This window comes from Melozone crissalis, unplaced genomic scaffold (assembly GCF_028551555.1).
Source record: "Melozone crissalis strain CALT ecotype California unplaced genomic scaffold, PUWL_Pcris_2 ptg000096l_1, whole genome shotgun sequence".
NCBI lineage: Eukaryota > Metazoa > Chordata > Aves > Passeriformes > Passerellidae > Melozone > Melozone crissalis.
The window spans coordinates 1,494,040-1,513,883 of NW_026535873.1; the positions used below are offsets into that span (position 1 = coordinate 1,494,040).

At 51.7% G+C, this 19,844-nt stretch overlaps 2 protein-coding genes across 6 annotated transcripts in view; one reads left to right on the forward strand and one right to left on the reverse strand.

Moving 5' to 3' along the window:
* The window catches only part of LOC128947315 (uncharacterized), a 45,511-nt gene that overhangs the window by 11,648 nt on the left and 14,019 nt on the right, over positions 1 to 19,844 (forward strand). For 2 of the 5 annotated variants that reach the window (XM_054291568.1, XM_054291569.1), the window contains one exon: positions 1,894 to 1,971. The exons of 1 other annotated variant lie outside the window; for it this stretch is intronic. The gene's annotated coding sequence lies outside the window, so the exon portion shown is untranslated. Of the gene's footprint in view, positions 1 to 1,893; positions 2,004 to 11,170; positions 15,719 to 19,844 lie in introns of those variants that run through there. 2 more of the 5 variants (XM_054291565.1, XM_054291567.1) reach the window with 2 other exon arrangements.
* On the reverse strand, positions 4,176 to 7,887 carry LOC128947313 (toll-like receptor 13). The gene has a single exon (XM_054291563.1). It carries the CDS (start codon positions 7,372 to 7,374, stop codon positions 4,180 to 4,182), a length of 3,195 nt encoding a protein of 1,064 aa, XP_054147538.1. The 5' UTR covers positions 7,375 to 7,887; the 3' UTR covers positions 4,176 to 4,179.

Below are 19,844 nucleotides of genomic sequence, written 5' to 3' on the forward strand. Positions count from 1 at the left end.
ACATCGATTGTGTACCCTGGACCTCATCTGGATCTTCCTCCTGTTGTGAGGACCCTGCTTTGTCTTCATCCCTCACTGAGCAAACTGATTTGGTCTTGGATGTCTTGTGTATAGGGACAACTGCTCCCAGCATATGTTGTGCCTGTGGTTCAGCTGCAACTGGAGTGCCCACAGTGCCCGTTGCTCTGCCTTCCTCCTCCTCCCCCTGAGGGTACTGTCTAGTGATGAACAGTAAATGGTAGCCAGGGCCCAGCACACTGCATAACTTTGTGCCTCTCTGGAGTCACTACAGCATTTGTCTTTCATAAATTTTATCACTTTACCATGGTCCTGTAGTTACCAGGGGTGAACTTCCAAACCACTAGAGCAGAGGAATCCTCCAAACACTGGCCCTTGTCCTCCCATATTTCATACCACTCCTGACTATTGTCCCTCAGGGAAGATCTCTGAATCGTCTTTATGAAAATGTCTTTTGTAATTTTAAACATGGTATAGACCACACTGAGGAGGCCTGGCAGACACAGCAACAAGAACAGGCTGGGAACTATTATTAATGGACTCCACTCTAGGCAAGGGCAGGAGAGAAGCACTGAATACATATCCCAAATGACCCTCACTGCCCTTGATGTTACCATGTCATAAACTGATATCCCAGAGTACAGCAACAAAGCAATCCTGATCCCTCTCCCTGCTCTGAAAAAAAACATAGTGCAATACATACAGGGCATACAGGGTTAGGTACCACACCCACATGAACAGACCAAGCAACATTGTGACCCCTGGCTCTGCACATAATACAACAAAGGCTTAGATCACATTTGTTTTCAAACAGCTCTAGACAGATCTGTTGTTATCTCGACCCTTTGTGCCTCACATTGGGCAGCAATTAAGGCTGTCGGCTGTCATGTTTTAAGAACAGTATTCCATACTTTAATGCTTATACTGAAACCACACTGGCTCTTGCTTCCCTGACTCCTCCAGCTGGAAGCGCAAAAGGCAAAGGTCACAGTTTAACACAAAAACAATTTACTGGAAACAGCAATGAAATAAGAAAACAGTGACAGAAACAATATTAATGACAACAGCTCATTAATAGACCATAATAAGACAAAGAATTTACACAGAGAGTCTGTAACAATGCCGACTGTTTCTCCTCAAAGAAGGAACCCCTTCCTCTCAGATGCGAGGGAAAGAGTCCTTTTCCCTTACCCCTGGCAAATAAGATGGTATTGAAAAACCTCCTAGAAATGCCCACAGCAACACCCCTTAGCTACTGCAAAAAAAAAAAAAAAAAAAACAAAACCAACTCTATTTTAGCAACTCTGTCCTGGCTGAAACTAGAATGGCCATGCCGGTGGGGAGATTTCAAAGGGGTGTGGGAAGATGGATGCAAACAAGAGGAATGAGAAGCTCTGAAAGCAGAAATACCTCATGGGGAGTGACATGAGAATGGGGCTATAAGCTTGTTCGGGGAAGGTTCAAGGGTAAACTCCACATCATAGCAGTGCTGGTTTGGCAACTCCTTTGTCTCTGCTGCATTGAAGAGGCTGAAACAGGGAGAAAAACTGCCCTAAAGGGGAGCAGGGAGGGTGATAAGCTTTGCCTCATCCCAGCCCAGCCTGGGAGTGACTCCTGGCACAGGGGCTGCTGCAAGAAGCTCCCCTTCCCTCCTCTTCCCCTCCCCTCCTCTCTCTCCTGTCCTGAGGACACAGGGGGTGTGAAGATCCCAGGGTGCCACCTGCACAACTCCTGGCTGGCAGCAGATGTTACCCCAAGTTGTTACAGAGCCTGCAGAGCTGCAGGATGCCTCAGCCCGAGTGCCTGGGGCTGCTGATACTGGGGTGTCTAGGTGCCGCATCGGGGGTGCTGATCTCTGTGTCCGTTCTGTCCCAGCCCACGTCGCCAGAGCAGATCCTAGAGATATTGGCCAAGGGCAATAGAAACCAGCGCAGCATCACACCAAGACCAACGCCGCCTCCTCCCACTCCCATGCCATCCTCCAGGTGAGTGCTGCTGGCTGTGGTATTGCTCCAATCAGTGCTGGAAATGAAGCTAGGAAGCTGCTGAGATAACATCCCAGGGCTGTCCCACTCAGCACCGAGTTGGGAATTACATGCCCCAGGACTCTGACTGTCAAAGTGCTCCCCAGTTTCTTGATGCAGACTTGCCAAGTACATTTAAATTCCAGCCATGTACTTTCCTGAATTTGCAGGGCTGTTACATTTGCTGGGGTAGATGGAGGCTCTGGCTATCACTTCAGCCTGTTTCTAGTGCCTCATCCATAGATAGCTACTTGTAGGGGAGCAAATCAGGTGTCTTTTCCAGAGCCTTGGAAACCCAACCAGCTGTACCATCCTCCACCACTAAACATGGGAATTGCTGATTCTTTTCCATGACTCTGTCCCTTCCTTCCAGATCTTTTCCCTGACTTTGCTCCTTGTGTCATGTCCAGCTGTTTGACTCATCCTCACAGCATGCCAGGTTCCTCTCCTACTCCTGCCCCATCTTCCAGTGTGATCCATTGACCCATTCCATGGGAAACACAGAGCCCTGGTCCCGCTGGTGCTAGTTGCTCCAACCAGCCTCCCCAGGGGTGTGTGTAGCCATGGCTTCAGCCATCTTTGTCCTCACAGATCCTGGTGAAGCAGTGGGACGACCCCACTCTTGGCTTTGCTGGGAATCTGTGTGTGGCCAAGGTGAGCCTGACTGACACGGCGGACTTGGGGTGAGCCTAGGTCACCAAGGACTGCAGAGAGGGGCTGTGGGAGGGACCAGCATCAATTGCTCACTGCTGGCCCTTGACAGCATCATGTGCCCACTGGCCAGAGGTAAGGGAATGCTGTTCCCGGCCTGGCACTGCTGAGCTCTGGCTGTCTGGGGTCGGGCCTGGGAGGCACCTCCCCGAGCATCCCAGGGCTGATAAGCTGAGCAGAGCTTCGGTCTCTCGGGACAGAGCAGGCAGAGCCACATCCAGCTCTTGAAGAGCAGCTGATGCTCTTGCAAAAGGGCTTCCCTGGGCAGCACAACCCAATGATCGCAGCCCAAACACCTGTAGCATGCTCTGGTTTGCCAGCCAAGCCAGGTACATCCTGCTGCTGGTGAGGATCAGGTGGGAGCGATGCAGGGACCTGCCTGGGGCTTGGGAGCTGATGAGTTGGGGGTCAGGACAGTGTGTGGTGGGATGGATTGGTGGGTGCCTCCTGTAGGCCGCTAGAATTTCCCAGCCATGGGGGTGTCACTGGGGGCAGAAGCAGCTGCAGCAGTGTGTGCCCAGGATGACCCAGCAGCAGATTGAGCTGCAGCAGCCTGTGCCCAGGATGACCCAGATGTGCAAGAGCTGCAGCTCCCATGTGCTGGGAAAAGGAACTGAATGATGAAGCATTTGCTGCATCTGAACATTGAGGTCCATCTTGCTTCCCTCTTTTCCTCCTCCACCTTCTCCTTTTCCTCATTACTGTCATCCCAACTGCACATTTCTCAGAGGATAACTGTCGGAACTCAGTACGTCCCTCCGGGTGTCCCGAGTTGCTGAGGACCCCACCGGGGGGCTCGGAGACCCTGGCACGCAGCCCAGAACACCTGGGGATTTGATTATGACCCCTGGAGCAAGTTACCAGCTTTGTATGAAAACCTGAAAGTCACAGAGGTTTGAATAGTATAATAATAATAGTATCACAGGGTGAAAATGTAGATTTTAGGATTTTTGGTATGGGGGTTATGGGGACAAGATGGACGAACTTGGGCGTGTCTAGCCTTTCTTCTTGTTCTCCATTTTCTGCTGTGATGCTGGCACTTTGGGATTGGTTTAGAGTGCACTGTCTAACATAGGTGATAGGTATTGGGAATTAAGTGTAAATATCTTATACGTAGTTCGTAGTATAGAAAGACAACACCGCCTCAGGGGCAGTCAGAGTGCCTTTGGCTGCCTTGCTGAGCAGACCTTGGCTGGGCAGAAAGAAAATTTTATAGATAAGAATTAATAAACAACTTGAAGACCAAAAACTGAAGAGTTCAGACTTGTTCTTCAGCCGTGCGGGCCGAAACAGAGACATCCTGTATATCTTGGGGCAGCAATTAACAACCATCTGTCCGAGAGATAACCAGGGATTTTGAGACAAAAGCACATGTTTTTGATTGGGAATGTCCCTGGGGATCCCCATTACACCAGGGTAAGTTGCTCTAGAGTAGCTTCTCTCTCTCCCAGCAACCTTTCTCCTCCTCCCCTGCCTCCTCCTCCTCCTCCTCCTCTTCCTCTTCCTCCTTCTTGTTACCTTCATCCCCACTGTGCAGAACATATTCCCAAGAGAAAAGCTGGTGATTCTGGGGCAGAAAACTGCTTTTCTGAGGGGAAACCTCCACAGCGGTCCCAGTTCTGTCAGGGCAGCCTCCCTCCCTGTCCTCCATCTTCCTCTCCTCATTCTCCTCTTCCTCCTTGCTGCCATCAGCCCCACTCCACAGGACACCTTCCCCAGATAAAAAGCAGTGATTCTGGGGCAGAAGGTTTCTTTCCTGAGGGAGAACTTCCCCGGGGGTCCCAGATGTGCCAGGGCCTTCCTCCCTGCCCCCCCTCTCCTCCTCCTCTTCCCCCCCAGTCAGGGCACACCTGAGCTTTGCCCAGAAGAGGGGCTGTGCAGGGGGCTCAGAGGGCCAGCGCAGGTGTGTGCGCCGCAGCAGCACACGTCGCATGCGATGGAAGGCCGAGAGCTCGGCCTCGGGGATGTCCTCAAGGAAGATGAGGACAAGGACATCGCGCAGCTCATCGAAGAGGCGATAGCTGGCCATCTGGATCTCCAGCGAGCACCACTCGCTGCGCAGGTACCCACGGCTCACCACACACACCGTGTGCCGGCTGTTGTACACAGCGTCCACGATGTTGTCCACTATGGCGCGGCCGGGGCGAAAGTCACGGTGGTGCAGGCAGAGCCGCAGGGCTCCACGCTCCAGCTCAGGCACCAACTCCTCCAGCACCCACCGCTCATCCCCAGAGTTGTAGGACACGAAGGTGTCATAGGTGTAGCGCCGCTGCTCCCGCCGCCAGTGCCCACGTGCCCAGGCACGCAGCAGGAACAGCTGGTAGCGCAACCGCCAGTACCCACGGTGGTGCAGCAGCGGCAGCACCAGCAGCAGCAGCACAGCCGGTGCTGTCCCTGCAAACAGGTACCGCCCCATGTCCAGGTAGCACACACACGTGTCAAAGCAGTGCAGGTACGCGGAGGCCCCACCCATCTCACCACACGTGTAGTTATACAGATAGACTACCTGCACAGGCCCACGTGCCAGCCAGGCAGGCAGCCAGGCATTGGCACAGCTGCAACTTAGTGGGCACTTGCGCAGGTCCAGATAGCGCAGGGCGGGGAGGCGGGTGGCCAGAGTCACATCCAATGTACGCAGCCCATTCTTGGCCAGGCGCAGCTCCTTCAGTCGTGTCAGATTTCCGAAGACCTCAGGGCCAAGGCTGCGCAGTCCTGCGCTCTCCAGGTTCAGGCTGCGCAGTTGGCTCAGGTTCTTGAAGATGCCGGCAGGCAGGTGGCCCATCCCGCCACTGCTGTCAGCCAGTGTCAGGTACTGCAGCTGTGCCAGGTCATCGAAGGCATCAGCAGGGATGGCCGAGAGCGAGTTCTGTGACAGGTAGAGTGAGCGCAAGGCACTGAGGCCCTGGAAGAAGCGTTGTGGGACCACACGCATCCCATATGGCTGCTGCGCCTGCAGCTTCAGGTCATAGAGGTTATGTAGGTAGCGGAAAGGTGGCAGCTGCCGCAGGTGTCGGCTCAGGTAGCGCAGCGCATTGGCACGCAAGTCCAGCACGCCCAGCGTCACCTGCACCGGCTGGAATGCGGCCACCCTCACCTCCAGCAGCCGGTTGCGGTCCAGGTAAAGCCGGCAAAGCCGCGGGAGGCCCTGAAATGCCTTGGCTGCCAAGTGCCGCAAGTTGTTCCCGCCCAGGTCAAGGGTCTGCAGGCGGTCAAGCCCCTTGAAGGCGCCAGGGAAGAGCACGGCCACACGGTTGTTGCGCAGGTTGAGGTCTTCCAACTGGTGCAGGTCAGCAAAGGAGCCGGGCAGGAGGTCAGTGAGCAGGTTGTTGTCAAGGCGCAGGTGCCTCAGGTTGCGGAGTCCACGCAGCGCTGCGCGGTGCAGCCGTGCCAGCCCGTTCACATCCAGCCGCAGCTGCCGCAGTGCGGGTGCATTGTCAAAAGCACCCGCACCGGCCACTAAGATGCGGTTGAAGCGCAGGGACACATTGTGCAGCTGCTTCAGAACCGGGGTCCCTTTGCACGATGGCAGTCGCTGCAGCAAGTTGTGCTCAGCCACCAGCTCACGCAGTGCTGCATGCTGCTTCGGGTTCAGCAGCTGCCCTATGCAGCCCAAATGCCGCAGCCGGTTGCCAGACACATCCAGGGCACCCAGCAGCGGACACTCGGCCAGAGCCCTTCTGGGCATTGATGTAAGGTTCATGTGCTGCAGCTGCAGCCTATGCAGCCTCTGTCCTCTCAGCTGCTTGCACAGGTATTCCAGGCCGCTTGTGTTCACCTGTAGCCCTGACACGTCCACCTGACGCGGGGAGATTCCAGCCACGCGCAGCAGCTGTACTACGTCCAGCGGGTTCCCAGCCAGATACAGGTGTGTCAGGTTGTTCAGGCACAGGTGAGAGAGCAGTGCAGGGTCTGAGATGTTGTTGTAGGACAGGTCGAGCACACGCAGCCCTGGAGGTATCACCGCAGAGGTGGCCCCTGAAAGAGCTCCCAGGGAGTTGTTGCAGAGGTACAGGACCCTCAGTGTGGGCGGCAGCCCCGGGCCCAGTGTTGACAGCATGTTGCCACACAGGTCGAGCAGGTCTAGGTGTGTCAGATTCCCCACAGCCATGGCCACAGTCTCCAGTGCACTGAGCCGGCCACCCCGCAGCCAGAGTGTGCTGAGTGCAGCCAGAGCCTGGAAAGCCCTGGGGGCCACCTTCTGTAGCGGATTGTGGTCCAGCCGCAGTGTGCTCAGGTTGCCCAGCCCGGTGAACACACCTGTGGCCAGCACTGAGATGTTGTTGTGGGCCAGGTTTAGGTGAGCCAGTGCTGACAGCCCCGAGAAAGCCCCTGGGGCCAGGAGTTCCAGCTGGTTGTGGGTCAGATCAAGGATGTAGAGCCGCGGCAGGTGGGCAAAGGCACTGGGGGGCACCTGGCGCAAGATGTTGACAGAGAGGTTGAGGGATGTGGCAGTGGAGGGGAGGTCGTCCACTGCAGCCCCCACAGTGCTCAGGAAGCGCTGGATGCAGCGGAACAGCCCAGGGTCCCATGGTGCCTGGATGCAGTTGTGGAAGCCATAGGGAAAGACCCTTGCAGGCACCATCACCAGTGTCACCAGTGTCACCAGCAGTGGAGTGCACATCCTGACTCACCCTGGGGAGATCCTGGATGCAGTAGGAGAGAGAGAGAGTAGGATGAGGCTTGGTACCATAGAGACCCCCTTCGAGGCCCAGGGACTACACCTTGGGCTCAGGGATCCCCACCACCCTAGGGATCCCCCTTGCAACCCAGGGACCTCACCACCATCCCAAAGACCCTACTCAGGGCCCAGAGAACCCTCATCCACACCTCACCAGAATACCAGGATCCCCACTCTGCGTGCAAGGACTCCTTGTCCACACCCCAGGGCCTCACACACACACTCCAGGGATTCCTTTCAGGGCCCAGAGACCCCTTCCATCCACAGCCCAGGCAGACCCCCCCCCAGGGACCCCCATCACGGCCCAGGGGCCTCCCCCAGGACCAAAGAACCTCCGCACAACCCAAGGACCCCTTGCCCCCCAGTCCCGAGGGATTTTGGGGACCCCCTGCTCCCCATCAAGTTCCCACCGTGCCACTGCCTCTGCTTTGGGTGATTTTGGGGTTAGAAACAGGAAGTTTGGGGTATCACTTTTTGTCACCACTGCCCCACCCACCTCCCTGTGACGCGGGTGGGGGAGGCCCCTGCCTGGACGGGTTTAAGGGTCCCCGGGGGGCTGGCAGGGGTACCAGGCCACACAGCTGGGTCGCCCCCCTGGTGCAGACTCCCAGAGTCTGGGGGGAATCCCTGGGACACCCAAGCCTCTTCCCCTCCCTCTCCCCCACCCCCACCCCGTGCCGTCCCCCTGCTGCCACATGCTGCTCTTTGTTCCTCTTCCCCTTCCTCAGACTGAACCACCTGGTTTTGGTTCCTTCGGGGGAAATACTGGGCTGTACTGGGTTATGCTCTCTTATACTGGGCTGTACTGGACTATATTGGTCTATACTGAGCTGTGATGGGTTGTGCTGAGTTACACTGGAGTGTATGGGGTGCTGCTGGGCCGTACGGCGCCGTACTGGCTTGTACTGCCCAGTACCACCGGGCACAGACGCGCTGTCCAGGTGCTGCGTAGGGGGCGTGGCCCGACTTGGGGGCGTGGCCTGACTTGGGGGCGCGGTCCGTGCAGCATCGGGGCGGGCCCTGTCGGGAGTGTGGGGGGCCTGGAGAGTGGGGGTCCATCAGGATGAGGGGGCATATTTGGGTCTGGGGGATCATAAGCCGGCTCGGGGGATTTGGGGGCTGCAGGGACTGGGGTGCACGGGGGAATTATGGGGGTGTGCGGGGGGGCTGCAGGGACTGTGCTGTGCAGCGGCCGCAGCTGGTGATGCGTAGCCGTCAGCAAATGGGGGGCGAGTACCCCCCATCTTCCCCCCAGGGCGATGGGCTGGAGCTGGAGTACGAGATGGTGCCGACCAAAGGGGATTCCTTCCGGACGCGGCACCTCTCGGCCGATGAGTTCCGGGCTGCCGCGGCCGGGGGAAAGACATTGCGAGGAGGACTGGCGTGCATCGAGATCGGGGGGTATATTGGGGGTTACGGGGGTTCGAGGAGGCTTATTGGGGTCTAGGGGGTCTGGAGGGGCTGAAGGGATTGGTGTATATCAGGGTCTGCGGCTGTATAGGGAGTTATGGTGGTCTGAGGGGCTGCAGGGATTGGGGATGGGGAAGTATATGAGGATCTGGAGGATTGTTTAGGGGTTTGAGGGGTTGGAAGGATTGGAGTGCATCAGTATGGGGAATATATTGGAGGTTATTGAGATCTGAGGAAGCTGAAGGGGTTGGGGTACAAAGGGGAATGATGCTGGGGCTGCAATGCAGGGGGCGCTGTGGATAGTCTGGTGGGTTTTGGGGGGCTTCATGGGGTGAACCCCTTCTCACCCCTCCCCCCACCTTCCCCAGGCGTCCTGGAAACAGACATCACCTTCCTCCTCGTCTTCATCGTCACCCTCATGTTATTCATCAGTGAGCAGCTGGGGGGAAATCTGAGCTTCAAGGGGGCCTGGGGGAGGCAGTGTTTTGACAGATCTGGTGCTCACCCCCCATAGTCCCCCCAGACCTGGTCTAGGGATGGCAGCTGCTCCACACCACCTGCAAGATGCTCATAGTGGCTGCCAGCATGGAGTGTGAAGGGGGAACAAGTGGAGCTATGGGCAGGTCTGTGGGAGCCAGCAGCAGCTGTGGGGACTGGAGAGCATTGGGGCCTGGGGAAGTTATATTGGGATTTGGGGGATCTTCAGAAACTGGGAGGTGTCGAGGTCCAAGGGGCATATTGAGATTTGAAAGGGCTGGGGCTTCTGGGTGCATTTGGGAGAGCTTTCACAGCAAAGTATAGGGGATATGGGGGAGCACAAGGGCACTTTGAAGTCATGGGAGGTAATGAGGGGCTTGGGGGAGTATAGGAGGTGTGGGGGGTGTGATGAAGGGGGGTACCCAGCCCTCCCCATATCCCCATGCCAACTGCTCCCCCCACCCTATCAGCTTCCTCATTTTCCTCATGTTCATCCTGCTGGGCAAGTGCTTTTTCCATCACAGGTACTACGGAGGGTATGGGGAGGTGGCTGGGGGGCACAGGGGCAGCTGTGGGTCACTATGGGACAGTCAGGGGTCCCTATAGAGCATTTGAGGGGAGAGGTGTGGAGTAGTTTTGAGGTTCTCTATGGGGCACCCACAGGGTTGGTGCTTTCAGGGGCCACATCAGACTGGGGAGCTCCATCCAGCTCTCCATGTACATGACCCTGTACAGCATCGCCCCCTACAAGGCCCAGGTGAGACTCCTACGCCCACTTGTATTTGTGCAGTTTAGGGAGGGTTTGTGGATATTTGGAGGGCTATTTTGGGATGCAGGGGCAGTTCTTTGACCAACATAAGGTGCTTTATTATTGTGAGGTTCAGGTGAGACCCATGTGACTAGCTGTATTTGGGGAATATAGGAGGCATTTGGAGGGGTATGGGGTATTTGGATGGTGTTTGGCTTTGTGGGGTTTATCTTTGGGGGGAGAGGCAGTTTTTTGACCCTGGTCGAGTGATGTACCCCTACAAGTCACCTGCTGGGCACAGGCTCATTATGCTACACTTCAGGGCCTTCAGCTGGTTGTGCAATGCCATTGCCATCACTGTCACCATTGTCCTTGAGTACCGCTACTTCTACCTGTCCTTGCTGAGAGCTTATGCCCTCTGGTGAGTCCTGGGGGCTACCTGGAGGACACCTGAGGTCTCTCACACAAGGGTCTCTCAAGGAGGTGTCATGAGGGTGTCACAGGGATGTCACAAGGGTCACTCTCATAGAAGTCTCAAAGTGGTCTCACAGGCAGAAAACTCTTCAAGGAAAAATGCCACTCAGTTGCCACTGGAGAAGTCCTCAGGCAGAATTGAAGGGCTGATGTTACTTCTGACCCTCTGAAACGGATCTCCAGGTCATATTTACAAGAAGTGAGCAACAAGTACCATGATCAGAGCTAGAGGGGTTCTGGCTCCAGCCAGGTGTGGGAAAAGGACAGTGGGGTCAGTTGGACTGTGTAGATCCATGGCCTGGCACAGCAGAGCTACAGGAGCACAAGGCTTTAGCTGACATGGGTGCACAATGCACCCTGATGCCATCATGCAGGGGCAGAATCCATCTCTGTTTCTGGGATGACAGGGGGATCTCAACAGGGACTATGCTGGAAGCTGAAGTGCTCCTGACTGGGCACGAGTGACAGAAAAACGCCATTGTTGCTGGCCTAGAGGCTCCATGTATCCTTGGCACAGATCACCTCAGGAGAGGCATTTCAAAGACCCAAAAGGACGCCACTGAGCTTTGGGAGAGCTGCTGGGGAGACAGAAGAAATTCAGACAGCTGAATCCCTTGCTTGGTCTTTCAGAGGACCCTTCGGCTGTGGGACTGCTGAGGGATGAAGAACAGCAGGTACTGATGGCCAGCACAACAGTGTCCCATTGGCAACATGGCACCAACTGGGACTTCAGGACCCCATCCATGAGCTGATCCGTGCACTGGAGAGCTGGGCGTGCTCAGCAAGACTCGCTCACCCCCCAGTAGCCCCACATGGCCCCTGCCTGAGTCCTGTGGAGAGTGGACACTGACAGTGGACTGCCATGGCCCGAATGAATGAAGTCATACCCTGACTGAGTGCTGCCATGCTGGACATGTTGGAACTTCAGTATGAGCTGGAGTCCAAGGCAGAAAAAGGGTGCCACAGCAGAGGAAGCTTTTGAGAAGGGGAGAAGATAATCCAGATCCTCCTGATGGCTTGTTTTGCCATAAAACAGAGTAAAGCCAAGGGACCTTGAAATTCAGTTTTTAAAAGTAAAACAGCAATATGGACATTGTCAGATTCCAGTGGATGTGGTCAACAAAATAGCAGCAACATGCTTTTGAACAAATTAAAGAGGTGATTGTTCCTATAGTAGCCGTTGGACCATCAGGACATGACAAGGTGTGGAAAACATGCTCCACACTGCAGCCAGGGAGAATGGTCTACCCTGGAGCCTCTGGCAGAAGGAACCTGGGGAAGTTTGAGGACCACCCTATGGTTCCTGAGTCTGGGATACAAAGGATCTGAAGCCAGCTATACCCTCACACCACACTGCAGGTACTGGCAGCTTATGAGGAGGTTCCATCTGTGACAGAAGTGATTGGCACCAAAGCACAGCTTCCACTGGCACCCGGCTGCCAGTGTTGGGCTGGGTGTTCCAAGGGAAAGGGATCTTGGAAGTCATTACGAACTGGACCTGAGGCAAAATTTTCAAATTATCATCAGAAGGGGAAGAGGCGAAGGTGGCACATGCTAAGGACACCCTGACTACCAGAAAATGAAAAGCATCACTCTCTCTTTACTGATGGTTCCTGCCATATTAGGCAGGAATAATGCATCAAAATGCATGTAGGGATGCATCAAAAAGGGAAAGCTGCTCTATGGAGTCCTACATGACAACTTGTGGAAGTCACTGAAGGACAAGGCGGATCCAGTCACGTTACAGAGCATAAAGCTTAAGGCCATCCAGCTGGCTTTGGATATGGCTGAATGAGAGAAGTGGCCAACACTCTGCCTCTGCACTGACTCATGGATCGTGGCAAATGCTCTATGGGGTGGCTGGAACGATGGAAAAAGGGCAATTGGCAACACAAGGGAAACCCATCTGGGCTGCTGGACTGGGGCAAGACGTCACTGCCAATGGATAAACTGATTGTGAAAGTCCCTCCTGTGGATGCTCACGTGCCCAAGAGTCGGGCACTGAAAAGCATCACAACAACAGGACAGGAGGATGGGGCTGCCAGGATTAAAGTGTCTCAGGGAGGTCTGGACTGGCCACACAAGAGTGAGTTATTTCTGGCTCAGTGGGCCCATGATGCCTCAGGTAGCCAGTGTTTCAGGGGCAGATGAGAGGTTGCCCAGGCAAGGTAAAGACCTTTCTGTCCTGGAACATTTTGTGTGGGAGCAATCCTTGGATGGATCCAAATTTTGAGCTTGGCACCAAATTTAGGAAGTTGGGCTCAGAAAGTGAATGAAAGCACATTTCCTTGGGAGGAGAAACACCTAGTCCTACTGTTGGTGCTGCAGATGATTGTCAGCCCAAGAAAGGAAAAGGCAAGCAAGACTTATCTCTCCAGGCATCTATTCTGTTGGAGAAATCCTTGGACATACTTATTAGTAGAGGTGGTTTCCAAATTCCTTATATGTGTTCCTGAAAGGGAATGACACTTTTTTCTTGGAAAATAAATCACTAGTCACAGTGTTTTAGGATGAAAACATTTTTCTGGCCTTCACCTCCACCTGGCAGATGATCATCTGCAGCACCATCAGTCGGACAAGGTGTTTCCCTTCACAAGAATAGGTACTGCCATTCACATTGAAGAACTTAGTTGCAGCATTTGGAGCTGAGTTCCGGTATTGAATACATCTCAGCTCTAGACATTGCTCTCACACCAAACAGACTAGGGCAGAAAAGTCTTGCTGGCATTTTCCTCCCCTCTTCAATTTATAGTCTGTGGTTAGCTGCTTTCCTTCCCATGTAAAAGCACTCTCATTCCATTTCAGGAATCAAACACACAATTTTGTAAATCACCTGCAATGTTGAGTATGTCCAAGGATTCCTCCCAGATAAAGGCTCCAGAACAGCAAGGTCTTGCTGGCATGTCTCTCTACCAGGCAGATGATTATCTGTAGCACCAGCGTAAGGACTGGAAATTTCAATTTTCTAGGAAAAGTACTGTCATTCACTTTCAGGGCCCGGGTTCTGACATTTGGATTCAAGCTCCGATATTGAATGTCTAAGGATTCCTCCCACACAAAAAATGTAAGGACGGAAAACTGTTGCTGTCTTTTACCTTCACTTTGCAGTCATCTGAACACCACCAGCAGGATTATGTGTTTGCCTTCCCAAGGAAAGGTACTGTCATTCATGTTCAGGAGCACAGTTGCAGCATTTGGAGCCACACTCCAATACTGAATACTTCCAGTGATTATCTAACACAAAATGATCCAGGGCAGAAACATCTCTGTGGCCTTTACCTCCCCTGGGAAGCAGATCTGCACAAGAACAGTGGGTTATGTCCTTTTCTCCCCATGGAAAATCACTTTATTCCTCTTCAGGAGTCCACCACCTTACTTTGGAGACAACTTTCCAATATTAAATATATCCAAGGATTGCTCCCACGCAATATGTGTCAGGTCATAAAATTGTTGCTGGATTCTACCTCCCCTGGGGCAGCATGTAATCTGCTCTTTGAACCCTGGGTCTAGGTGTTTTCCTTCCCCTCTAAAAGTGCTTCAATCATCTTTAAGGACCTCATCACTGAAATTTGGATACCACCTCCAGTACTGAAAACATCCAAGGATTGCTCCCACACAAAATGTGGACTGACAGGTCTTGCTGGCCTTTACCTCCAATGGACAGAGCTCCTGAAATAAAACGAATGTGCTTTACCATGGGAAGGAAAGCACGTAGCCCCAGTGGTTTAGGTGCTGATTACAGGCTGCCCTAGGGGGGTAAAGATCAGCAACAGCTTTCTGATCTGGCAGCTTTTGTATGAGAGTCATCTTTGGGCATATATAATACTGGAGGTGGTATCCACGTTTGAATGGTGGGCTTCTGGATGAGAATGAGAGTTATTTTCTGTAGGAAGGAAAGCATGTAGCCCCAGTGTTTGCGGTGCTGATGAAAGGCTGCACAGGGGAGGTAAAGACTACCCCAGACCTCTCTATCATGGCACCTTTTTGGTGGGAGCAATCCTTGGACATAATGTTGGAAGTGTTATCTAATTTGGGTAATGGGTAAAATCCCTGGTCATATTCAATTAATTGCACTTACAACTGAAAAGCATGTGTGATGTAGAATGCATGTACTAAGTTACCATATTTATTAGCTTAAATAACAAAAGTAACTCTACCCTGTTGGTTAAACTTGTTAATGTGTGAACCAAGTTTGCTTCCTGCTGGCAGTGATTGCTCCTGCAATAAGGATAAGCTGTCCCTCGATGGTTACCTTGATCCTCAGTGGGGGTGTGCTGGAATCATTACTGATATCATTCCTGGGTAGAAAAAACGGTATGAATCTCAGCAGCATTAGCCTGAACAGGTTACCCCTTAGTAGCTCAAGTTGTTTAATCACTCGGACTAATGACAAAATTTCTTTTTCCCACTCAGAATCTCTCTCTTCCATCTCTTTAAATGCGGTTGAGTTGAATATTGAATATTCCTTTGGTTTTTCATGGTGTTAGGCCTTGACATTCTTCAGGACGAATCTCAACTTCTACTTTACGAAGTACTTGCCCACTGTTGTTGCTGCTTCCTGTGTTTTCAGGGGGGTCTCCTGCAATTTGAGTTGTCCTCCATGGGTAGGGTGCTCTCCTAATTTTAGCTATCAGTTCCTCAAAGTTTAGTACACCAGTGATTGTGGATGTGGTACTGGTGTTCAACTGCCTGTAATAAACCGTGAGCCACAACTGTCTGTTCAGCTCTTTCATGAGCCAGACCCTAAGACTGGCTCAGTTGGTCTGAGCATGGTGCTCATAACACCACTGTGGTTGGTTCAATCTGTGTATGGCCCATTCACTTAACAGCTGGACTTGATGATCTTGGTGAGTCCCTTTCAACTTAGAATATTCTGTGATCTGTGACACAAGGGCAATGCCAACAGCAAACATTGGCTAAACACTGGCAAGTTCCATGTGACTGGAGTGTGTTAAAATGATCTCTGGCTACTATCTCAGACAGGAGAGATAGGAGTGTGACTGAGTGATAGTACCTTTTTTCTTTTAATCTGTCACCACCCCATCAAGGCCCAAGCACACGGGTGCTTATATTGTGGCTGTTAGGTTTGCAGTATTGGTACCTTCAACTGTTAAGGGGGCCAAATTGGCCAGAACTTCAGAAATTCCACTTCTCCCTGCAGCAAAAATCCAGCATGGGGACACAGGGAGTGCAGGTGCCATGTGGAGTTGGCACAGTCTCTGGACTCCTTTTAGGGTTTGGGCTAATGTTCAAACATTAACATTGACTCACTGCCATCAGGCAGACAACAGATTTGATCATTCAGAACATCAAAACCCCAAATACTGTTATTGTGATCTTTGATTGCAAAGCAAGTAGCCAATATCCACTTCTCATCCAGGACCCATAAATTAACCTTAGCAGCTTGGCAGATAACATGTGCTCCATTTACTAAAGTTATTTTAACTCTTAGCGTTTGGGTTATACACCCAGCTTCTTGGCGTCCTGCTTCATTAGTACTGAATGCTGTGCTCCTGTATCTGCTAGAAATGTAATTAATCATTGAGAAGAACCAACTGGAATCTGGATGTGTGGGTCATTAGTATGTATTGATAGGGTTTCATTGTTGCATTTCAGTCTCACTTGGCTTGTGCCTGGAATGCTTTTGCAAATCAGCCACCTGAATGGACTCTTGCACAATACAGGGTGAATTGGTAGCTTGCGTAAGCATCACCTTTGCTGTTTCTTTCAGTTTTCATCTTTTCTCCTTGGTTTTCCTGGAACTGTTTCTGCAACTGTTCAATTCTCAGTAACAGGGATAAATCAAGTTTCCTCTCTCAGGTCTTGTTTCTTTCTTCTATAATTTTCCCTATTCAAATTCTCAAAAAATTATCTTTCCTTATACTGGGCTGAAGCAAGCAGAGTCCTAAGATGGTCTTTCTCAGTCATAAGTGTATCCACTTAGATTCTCAGTTTTTCTCCTGTCTCCATCTCAGAAGCCAGTGATGACTTTGATACCTCATTTTCTGTGTAAGTCTTATTTTTGGTGAGCCTCCTTAAATATGTGCAGCCGCCAGCCCCCAACTCACTGAGGATGGTGAAAGTTGTTTCTAAGACTCCAGTTAACATTAGCCTGTGGTGCCATAGTAATTATAGGTCTCTCAAGAGTTCCAACTCCCACATCAACATCTTTATCCTGCTTGTGGCAAGGGAGTGCAACTTTCCTTTTCCCCAGGCACTCCATTCCAGGCACTACATTCTCCAGAACAGCAGTGGATAATTTATCACTTCTCAAGAAATTCCTTTCTGCAAGCCTTTCACTCACACTTCATTCCATCTGCTGGTCCCTGGTTGTCCCACTTACAAGGAGGGGTCTCAGTCTTGTGGGGAGGGGGATGTCCAGTCCAATGATGGGTCCCCCAGTCCCATTGAGGGGGGATTGTGTATCCCAATCCCATGGGGAAGGTCTCAGTTCCAGGAAGGTAAATGAGTTACATGTGAGTGTCTCAAGGACATTAATGGGGGAGGGCGGAGTCCCAATCCCATACAGAGGGGCCCAAATCCCTGGGTGAGGACTCATTCCATGAAGGGGTACAGTGTCCCCTGTCTCATTGGCCGGGTCCCAAAAATTAAGTGGAGGAAAGATGCTCTTGCCCCGTCCTGTTTGCCACACTTTTGGGGTCCCCCCCTGTATTCAGGGTCTTTCCCCTCTCTATTTTTTCTCTGCCAGAGGAACGTGGTGCCACTAGAGTGATGTCCCAGCGGGCCAGGAAGAGTCCAGGCACCTCCTGCCACAGGGCACATGTCCCGTATCTCGGCTGGTTTTGATGGCCTGGAAAGGCTCGGGATGGCCTTGGGACAGCCCGCGCTCCGAAGGACAACAGGAGTCTTCAGGTTTTTTTTTGGTCTTCAGTGCTTATTAATTTTTATCCACAATATCTTCTCTCAATCCGACAGAGGTCCGCACAGCACGTCAGCCATGAGCACACTGAGAGCCCTCGGGGCGGTCACTTATCTTTATACCCAAAACTACGTATAAGACATTTACCTATTCTCCCCAATACCTTTCACCCTTATTGACGAGTAGACATTTAGTAAGAACCATTCCCAAAGTGCCACCACCACCACAGAAGATGGACAAAAAGAAGAAGAAGAAGGACAGGACACGCCCCAATTCCCCCATCTTGTCTCCCTAGAACCCCTCTGTACAAAGATTCTAAAATCTGTGTTTCACGCTATAATTAATCTATCCCTTCACCATTTATCCCCGTGATATCCTCCCATCCTCATACAGGTGTCGTCTCCTGTGCAGGATCAAAGTCCAGCCACCAGACACTTCTGGCAACATTCCAGGACCTCCAAGCCCCCCAAGGGTTGTCTCGGTGACTCTGCACATCAGGACTGCTGTGCTGAGGTCCCACAGGCAGAGACATTGGGGTATGGGGGATAGGGTATGTTATAAATTATCAAATCTGTAGCCAAATTATAAAAAAAAATTGACAAAGATTTATTAAGTCAATCAGCAAAAAATAGAAAATTTCACAATCCCACAGCCAAGTCAGCGTCAGCCCCGGGAGCAGCCGGTGGCTGACCCTGGGTTCCTGCTGACAGAGAGAGCGTTTCCCCTAAGGTGCACCCGGAGTGCTTCCACCAGCCTGCTTATATACAGTTTATTCTGCCTGAGGCAGAGATGACCACATAATTCTTTGTCTCTCTTGGCATGTAAAGTTGGGTCCATACACTTGTAAAAGCAGACAAAGAAAGTGTCCAAAACCTAGACAAGAGCTATTCACATGTAGTAGGTGATGCCATCTCTTGAGTAATACAGATTCCATCAAGTCCAGGTGCAGGACCTCGTGGGCTTCCTGAGATGTCCAGTTGATCATCACCCAGGAAATTCCCAGATGATATCTTCCAGGTGCAGACGAAATCCTTTCAGATGGCTCCAGCTTGTCTCCTACATCTGATAATGGGTCCAGCAGTCCCAGAGCCTGTCCAGGAACTGGTTAACATGTGAATACCTCTAGCCCTGACAAAGACAATTGCAGGCACCTGTGGCTCAGGGCTACCCTGTTCATATGAGAACAGGGTTTGATTTTATCTTAACTCTGTCTGGGAACCAGTTATAATGTGAATAACTTCTGTTCCTGGACAGGGTGGTTTCACAAGCATAGGTTCAAACTTTACTAATATTTCATACCTACATATATCTATTTCTATAGCATGAATTATCTTCACTACATATAACAGGGTGGGAACATGGGGGACACAAGGGAGACATGAGGACATTGTGGGATACATGAGGGGACAGGTGGGACATGAGGCACACATGAGGGACCCTGGGAGCATGTGTGTACATGAGGGAGGGACATGGGGACACAGGGTAGCAATGAGGGTACTGTGTCCGTGGGGAGGGGCAGTGTTAGAAATGGTGCAACTCCTAGAATTTTTAACTAACTTTAGTCAGGGGTTTTGTTCATCTTTGCTTAGGGAAAAAGGAATGGAAGTTTCTTTTCAAGAGACTCTGTTCCCCAGGCAAGGCCTGATGAGCTTGACATCTCAGTGGACTGGGAGTTGCCAGAGCATGCTCAAGAGAGAAGTGACCGTCAACACCTGAACTTCCTTCCTGGTGTATCAGGGACACTTGATCTGAGAAAAGATCAATAAGAGAACGAAGAATAAGGACCTAATTAGCATTGGAGGCAAAGGGATCAATAACCAATAGGAAACCAGGTGCAAACTGTGTGACTTGTGGCCAATGAACATTGAACCAATGCATTTTTCTGGGTTTTGACTGTGTAAGTATGTGAAAAATCTAGTAAAGAACCATGTGTGATGGAATGGTTTTCTCTGCACAACACAGGCAATGTGTGGATTAAATTATCTCTGTTGCACATTCTGGCCAGAACAACATCCTGGCAAGAATAAAGTAATGCCTTAATTCTCTTGAAGTAGAAACATTGTTGGAGAGTTTTTATATTTCTTGCAATTTTGGTGACAGCAGGACAATGCCTCCTTGTCCCTCCATATCCCCCCACATCACTTGTGTGTCCTTTTCCCCCAGATGGATTTTATGGACACCTGCAACTCTCAACTGACCCCCACTGATTACAGGGAGGCACTAGGAGCTACTGGGACCATGCTGGGAGCAACTGGGATGACAACTGGGGTAACTAGGATCATACAGGGAACAACTGGAATCATTCTGGAGAATGACAGGGAGAAAGGGGAATCATACTGGGCATAAATGGGAGCAACTGGGACCATCCTGAGATCATGCTGTTATCATAGTGGGAGTGACTAGGATCATACAGGGAATGACTGA